General features: G+C 32.1%; 1 protein-coding gene across 1 annotated transcript; it reads left to right on the plus strand.

Moving 5' to 3' along the window:
- Positions 1–1,470: 1,470 nt before the first annotated feature.
- On the plus strand, positions 1,471–7,873 carry LOC149374714 (uncharacterized). The gene is made up of 4 exons (XM_089592267.1): positions 1,471–2,042; positions 3,184–3,278; positions 7,330–7,426; positions 7,500–7,873. Exons 1-4 carry the CDS (start codon positions 1,898–1,900, stop codon positions 7,871–7,873), a joined length of 711 nt encoding a protein of 236 aa, XP_089448393.1. The 5' UTR covers positions 1,471–1,897.
- The last annotated feature ends 355 nt before the right edge of the window (positions 7,874–8,228 follow it).

Raw genomic sequence — 8,228 nt, forward strand, 5'->3', positions numbered from 1 at the left:
ATACGTCTTCATACATACATTCTTTTCCAAAAAGACTTAGGAGAAAAATATGCATTTTGCATATTCATAATTCTTATTAATAACCTTGTTATGTTATTTACACAAAATTTTTAATTAATGAAATAAACAAGTACAAAAGTTGATCAATTCTTAGACAATTGATTAAATACAGTGCTTTAAGATGGAAAAAAAATAAGTTTATAAAAAATACTTGAGTAGAAAATTACAGTTTTTACTTTTTAAACCTTAAGGACATGATTATGAATGAACATTATCGTCAGTCATAAACAAAAAACCAATTAGTACTTTATTTCAAAAAGTTTCATTAATACAGGTACTCAAAAACTTAAAAATTGAGAGTTCAATGTTGTCGAAGCTCAGCGTTGAAATCAAACTTTTTTAAAATTAACTTTTAGCTGTCAAAACCACTTTTTTTTGTAAGAAAATACAATTTCAGATAACTTTGTACTTTTGTGTTTTTTTCTACAAGGCTTCAAAAAAAAGTTACAGTTCGTTTTAGATTGTTTCTTTTTGCTTTTTCTTCCAATTCAAGTTATCATGTATAAAATTAATGGTAACTTTGTTTCTGAGTCATCTAGCAGAAAAATATAAGAACATGAATTTGTTTATAATTCTATTTTATAATAAGTAATTTTTAAGAAAAACCGACTACTAGCAAAATTTGATTTTAAGTTTGACAGAAACTTAAGGGGTTGGGATTTCTCCACTATATATAAGCGCACGTACTATGCGCGGTACAGTAGAGAGCCATGTGCAGTATACAAATTTAATAGACTATCCATGGTACAGAAAAATCCTGTACCAAAGCTACTGAAAAACTTGTACTAGTATAGTTATAAAACGGACTAGTCACAGGTTTTTCGGTGATCCAGACAAGTATGTCAAAACGTGAGACTGGTTGCAGAAATCTCAAGACCTGTACGTTATTTTTCTATGCTCATCACTTTTGGTATAGCTTATTCTGGTAACAACAATCTTCCATGACAGAGGAAGCGAACAAGCCGTGACCGCACACAGATTCTAGACAGAGAAAGAAGATTGTGTTGGTCTTGCATCTCTCTCTGCTCTTATCCTGATTGGCTTTTTTAAGTGCCCTCTTCTGCCCTTATAAATGCAATATACATACCTACAGGGGTCTGATCGGGGCATTCGATATCTCGTAAAAGTAAGCATTTTCGTCGATTATCGGCGATAATTCCTAAACTGCGCATGCACATTATCGTTATTTCTGGTTATTTTATAGGGATTATCGAAGATAATGCTTACTTTTGCGAGATATCGAATGCCCCGATCAGAGTATCAGACCCCTGGGTCCGTATCATATAACTATTTTTCTGTACATCGGCCTATGTTATAACACAGGCCTGTGAAGCAAAAAAAAGTTATATGGTACGGCCCCTGCTCTACTATAATTAGAGCCAATCAATTCAGTCATCTTTTTCTGTCTACTGACCAAAAAAAATTTGGTCAAAATCTAAAGATTACCTTGAAATAAGAAAATTTTAAAATAATCGGATTAGATTACAGATACCAAAGGTTTTAAGGGTGACTGAATCCGAATCTGACCGTTATCTTATTCCGTTGCGTCACAATTTTCTATAACCTCAAAATTTGCCCAAAATCTTAAAACTCCCTTATAATAAAAAAAAGTCATCGAATCAAACCACATTATCTACAGGTTTTCCGAGTCACTGAATCCGAATCCAACCTCTATTTTACTCCATCACGTCATTATTTCTTATGGCCTCAAAATTTGGCTCAAAATCTTAAGATTCCCTTAAAATAAAATAAAAACAAATAATAATTGGATCAGACCACACATACCAAAGGTTTTCGGGGTCGCTAAATATGAATCTGACCTCTATTTTGTTCCATCATGTCACAATTTTTGATGACCTTAAAAACTGGCCCAAAAACCTTAGAATTCCCTTTGAAAATAAGTCCACGTGAATTCGATATGCATCCTGAGTGGCTTTTATCTGGACTTCGGCACTGGGATATTTTGAAGTTGTATTTCAGCGGTGGGTATCAGGACATGCACTTTAGTAAAAAAAAATTTTTTTGTCTTTGATAATAAATACCAATAACATTTTTGACAACATGTTGAGCATAATAAGATTATTAAATGCATATATAATAAAAATATGTCACAGTGGAGCTCATTTGGGAAAGGAAAAAACCTTTAAATTGATATTCAACTTGCATCATACATCGATTTTACTTTAAAATATATATACAAAATCCTATTCTTTGTACAAAATGGACTGTTGAAACACAATTTCGTTTTTAAATTTCTATGGAGTGAATTTATATAAAAATATTATACCAGATATTACAACAAATTCAATAATGATGTAAATTTGGTACTGCACATATTACTGTTTGATCAGATTCCATGACAATACAGATTGCTTTTATACTCTCGGTAGGTACAGTTATTGTGTCTTTATTTATTGTAGTAACTTTTTGTAAATATTTATAACTGTTAGTAGAATTTTGAGTTGTAATACTGTTACATAACGTGTATTCTTTGTTTGTAACCACATCTACAATAAATCCTTGAATACGTGTGTATCTATAATCAATTAACTGAGCTAATGAGTTATTAGTTCATTGTTTATTTCTAACTATTGATTCATACATACATCCATCTTTGACCATTTTGTGATACAATTCAGCATGTTCAGACAAATTTAGAGAAAAAATTAAAGTCTGTGTACAAGAAAAAAATGTCTTTGTCTTTACACAATAGTAAGATTGCAAATAAGAATTTCCCTAAAGTTTTACAGTCAAAAAAATACTTTTGCAAAAAATCAGCTGACGATTTCTCAACTGATTTTTCAGCTGAGAAATTAGCTGATTTTTTTCAGCAGTGATTCCTTTTTTTTTATTTTCAAACCTGAATTGTAAAGAGATCAAAGACTTTATTACGAAGACATTATTCGATTCTGAAAAAGATCTTTATTTATAGCGTTTTGCTAACTGTACGATGAATCGAAATTTTTAATTAGCAATTTTGCAATAAGTCACCATTTTGAAATTTCGCCATTGGACTTGCCGTACAATGTTATAACATATCAAATTTCTAGCAAATTTCAAATAATTAAACTTTTATTTTGACGCATTTTTAATTTTTTGACTATTTTGATTGTTTATGTACAGAGCTGGTTGCAGAAAATATCAAACGGAGAATTTGCAAAGAATTTGACATTAACGCTAAACAAAAATATGAGAGACAAGAAACACCACCTAGACAGGTATTAACAAAAGAAGAGGAAGAAAACAGTCCCTCTATTATAGCATCGAGAAGAAAAAATCATAGAGAATGTTAGACCCATCACTCTGTAAATTTAATGAATATTTCACATGTGGCTTCATTCATATAACATTACAGCAAACGATAAAATATGTATTTTTATTGTTATATAAAAATGAAAGAGTTAATGAAAATCTTGTCAGAGAAAAAACGCCACCTAAAGAGGTATTAACAAAAGAAGAGAAAGAAAAGAGTCCCTCCATTTTAATACCAAAAAGAAAAATTCATAAGAAATATGAGACCCGTCAATCTGTAAGTTAAATAAATATTTTACATTTGGCTTTGCACATAAAATATTACAGCAAAACAAATAAGAAGAACTTTTACTGTCACAGAAAAATGAAAGAGTTAATGATTATACAAAAAAAAAAAAATGCTATCATCTTAATGCTTAATTTCGAGAGGTAATTTTTTATTGATTAAGGATGTTCAATGGTTTTGAGTAAAATACTGATAAAACAGTAAAAATTTTAAAAATGACTATTTAGAATAAAAAACGTGAATTTTTTAAGGTAATTTATTTTGTTTGATTTGACATATTTAACACATACAACACATGATTTTTATTATTAGAATATGTGTGATTACGAATTTGCCCTAAGAAAGGTCTAATTTCATCCGAGCGTTAATAAAAGGCCTGATTCAGCCGAGCAAAAGAAAAAGTATTTCTTGGACTATCTTTCTCTCTCTCTCTGTATGTATGTATGTATGTATGTATGTATGCATGTATGTTGGTATGTATGTATGTATGTATATATGTATGTATGCATGCATGTATGTATGTTTGTATGTATGTATGCAACTATGTATGTATGTGTGTATGTATGCATGTAAGTATGTATATGGGTCTGTTAGTATATATCAGTGCCCTCCGGTGAATTTGGGAATTCAAAGTGATCAGTGATCCGTTGGGGGCGAAATGTGAGAAAATACGACGGTCGACAGCACGACAGGTGACGAGTAAGTCAACCAAACTTACGAATTGTCGCGTACCTGCGCCTGATGAGGCTGACGCATATTGTCAGCGAAACGTTGCGCATCAATAAATCAACGCAAGAAAATTTAAGTACACTTTACTTGTATTTATTTATTTTCTCACATTTCGCCCCCAACGGATAACTGATTACTTTGAATTTCCGTATGTATATGGGTCATTCTACTGAAAACGGCATATTTCGAGGGCTGGAATGGACAAACATTTAAAACGGGTTTTTAATTTCTCTAAAAATTTTTTTGTATTGTCGGTGACCAAAATAAGCTAAAATTTTTTGGGCCCTGCTGGATCTGCACGAAAAAAATTTTTAAAGACTTTTTTTAATGTACTTTACAAAAATAGTAGCGTTACGGGTTCGAAAAATCATCTTAAAATCATGATTATACCCCTCACAGTGAAAGATTAACTTTATTTTTATCTTGTACGATGTACTGTATCCATACTATTATATACTACACTATTCAAGCCGATGAGCTGACACTCAGTGAAGATAAAATACATTTTATATTTTTACTGCATAGCGTTACGGGCTCTTGTCGAAAAAAAGAGTGTTACGGGCTATTATAAAATCATCGAAAAATCGAGATTGTAACGCACCAAACGCAAATAAGGCTTTGCCACTGCACTTATATCATATATAAAACTACAAAATTTGAACCCGCCACCTTTCAAGTCGATTATCTAATGCTTAAAAAAGATACATAACATTCCTTAGCGTTATGGGCTCTTAGTTTTTATTTTGGGGAGACAGCATCTTCAAATTCGCAAGCCTGTAGAACTAGCTTAAGGTGGCTCATCATCACCCTTGTACTAACCGTTTGTGTGACCTTAGACTATCACGCCTGATAAAAATATTGAGTAACAGGCTTAACATGTATACCAATGGACACGAATCCGCTTGTTTTCGTAGTATGGTTAACCTTTAGGTTCGGACTTTCAACAAGTCATGTATTTTTCTTTCGCTCGACAATCTTGTACTTTCGCGATCTTATTGTAAAGAAAATTATTTAAACAACCTGCTCCTAGTTTTTGTAGCATATATCTCGACTTTTAGCCTTAAGCTAAAAATTTTGATAAAAATTAAAATGCCTCAAAAGACCTATGCTAAAATCTCGAATTTTAAATGTATTTTTTTTTCAATTTTGATCAGCAACATGCTCTAAAATTTTAACTGTACATTCGTTGAGTGATACTTAACCATACATTTTTATTTGGGTGCAATGGCTCGACTTTCAAAAAGGTGATGAGCCACCTTAATGGAGAGAAAAAATTAAGTTGAATGATTTATGTATAAAGACCTGTAATTACTTATATTTATTTAAACTTAACGTAAGCCATTCCAACGTAACATATTCAATGAACGAAAGCATTTATTAAAAATTTTGTCAATCAGTAATAAACATATTTCTTTATAATTTTTTTTACTGAACTTCAAAAATTAGTAGTTTTTGTCGGATAAGTGCCATCGTCTCCGGGGCTATTTTGTGGCCCGAGGGATGTAAGGTAGCTGCGGAGCGATGGCGCTTATGTGGCGAATCCTATTTTTCCTACCGAGTGCACACTTGACCCTCAAAAACGCCCGAAGTCGGAAAATTTTCTTTTTAATCATGCAAAAATCAGTGCCATAATAAATTATTATAATGTGAAAGTGGGGCTGAAATAGGCTACGTGCACAAAGACACCAGCGCCAACTTGTGGCTGAATGGTGAGTCCATGTGGTTACGATAATACATAGAGTATATAGCATGTTTCCTGAAAGTCAATAATTTTATTCATTAATATTAAGATCCTTTCTAATAGGCTGATCATCTTAATTAAAATCTCTAACTCCTTACCTTTATAATAAAATTTTTGATAAAGTGTGTGAGAGATAGAGCATACTTAATAGTACTGATACATGCAATATAGCTCATACGTACGAGCAACAAAGGGGTATAAATCTTTTTTACAACTTATTAAATCAAAATTGAAGGCTGAAAAAAATATTATTAAAGTTACTAAAAAATAATATTATAAAGTTAAGGAATAAGAGATTCTCATTGAGATGATCAGACTATTAGAAAGAAGCTCGATATTAATGAAAAAAATTTATTGACTTTAGACAACCATGCTTCTCCGAGTATTCTCGTAACGACGCGGACTCACTATTTAGCCACAAATTGGCACTGGTGTCTTTATGCATGAAGCCTATAGGCCCTTTCTTAGCACTCGGATAAAATGAGAACTTTTCGAGTGCAAATCTGAAATTTGCTTTGAGCGCAATTCCAAAACAGCGCCCCCACCGAGCAACTCGGGAACGATTGGTCGTAATAGAAGAGGATAGTACTATATGAATTAGTTTCAATACGTTTGCAGAGAAGCGATTTTTGCAGCTTGGCCATCAGGCGAGTAGAGCCGGAAGCAATTTCATATAGTGCTGTCCTTTTCTAGTATGACCAATCGTTCCCAAGTTGCTTGGTGGGGGGGGGGGGCGCTGTTTCGAAATTGTGCTCAAAGCAAATAGGGCATCAGGGCCTTCTTCTTCCCAATCAACGAAATAATTACGTATCTTTATCTAGTTTAATCATAACAATAACGTATCTTATCATTAATAGTTTACTAGAGAGTTTCGATGGCTTAGTGGTTAGCGTGGTAACCTCCTAGACAGTGAAAATCAAAGGATCGTGGGTTTTAAAATTACCTACATTTTTTACTAATTCTGTCATAATATCAGTGCTTGAAATAATTTATATCATACTGTTAGCGCTTAGAGACTTTCTATTTTTTTAAAATGCTTCTTCTCTTGGTAAAAACACAGAAGAAAATTTAAGTTACTTAAAAAAAATTACAATAAAGCTAATTGGCATTGATATGCATTTTAGTGTAAAGAAAGACGTGAAGATCTACATTTTTCTACAAATTTGAAGCCACATTTCATCTTGTTTCCATAGATTTCCAATAAATTTATATGCAACAGAAATAATTGATGGTCATTATCATTTTTAATTTTGATTGTTAGTGGTATGCTGACTTACCAGAAGATGAGAAAATATCTAGGCTCAATGATTGCTCGAAGTACAGAGGAAAATTTCATCCTCATTATGCAACACCAGAGAGTATGTAAAATTAATATATCCATTTATATAATACAATAATTTATATTTACATTTCCAATTAAAATTTTGACAGGTTTCTGGAACCCAGACATAGAAATGGATGAAAATGAGACTGATAATAATTTATGTGTTATAAATCTGTGTTATATGTGTTATAAATCACCTTTATTTTTCAATGCATTTGACGACGACGACGACGAAGACAGCGACAACGACAACGACAACGATAACAACGACAACGTCAACGTCAACGATAACGATAACAATAACGATAATGATAATGATAGCGATAACAACGACAACGAAAACCACAACGTCAACGATAATGACAACAACTACAACGACAACGACAGCAACAACAGCACGACAACCACGACGACAACGACAACGACAACGATGACGATAACGACAACGACGACGATAACGACAACGACAAAGATGATGTAAACGACGAACGACGATGATTAAGTATTAAAAAATAAGAGCATTAAGTTAAAAATTTATACTTAAAAATATATTTAATTTTAAATCATATTAATTAGTAAAAATATGTTATTACAAGCTTCTTTATTTTTTATTGTAATTAGGTACATAAATGGCGGTCCTTGCTAAAGATAACCTTGAAACATTGTCCATGTTTCTCCGAGCTTGGACAGCTGTCCCAGCTCAATTCCCTCTATAAGGATGATTGGTATTTCCTTGAAAAAAAAAAAACTTATTTTAATATAAAAAAAATCATGTAATGGTGATACTGTCTCAACTGACTAAAAAAAAATTCAAAAATGGGTCTAAAAAAATTGTT

The sequence above is a fragment of the Copidosoma floridanum genome, unplaced genomic scaffold (genome assembly GCF_036245765.1).
Source record: "Copidosoma floridanum isolate Cflo_tuat_1 unplaced genomic scaffold, Cflo_Japanese_pri ptg000015l, whole genome shotgun sequence".
Classification (NCBI taxonomy): domain Eukaryota; kingdom Metazoa; phylum Arthropoda; class Insecta; order Hymenoptera; family Encyrtidae; genus Copidosoma; species Copidosoma floridanum.

What these genes read in the sequence shown, in the direction of transcription:
- LOC149374714 (XM_089592267.1), top strand. Translation starts at nt 1,898, where the DNA reads ATGTCACAATTTTTGATGACCTTAAAAACTGGCCCAAAAACCTTAGAA. An exon ending in TTTGAAGTTGTATTTCAGCG is followed by an intron (nt 2,043 to 3,183) that starts GTGGGTATCAGG and finishes GTTTATGTACAG; the next exon opens with AGCTGGTTGCAGAAAATATC. An exon ending in TCATTATGCAACACCAGAGA is followed by an intron (nt 7,427 to 7,499) that starts GTATGTAAAATT and finishes AAATTTTGACAG; the next exon opens with GTTTCTGGAACCCAGACATA.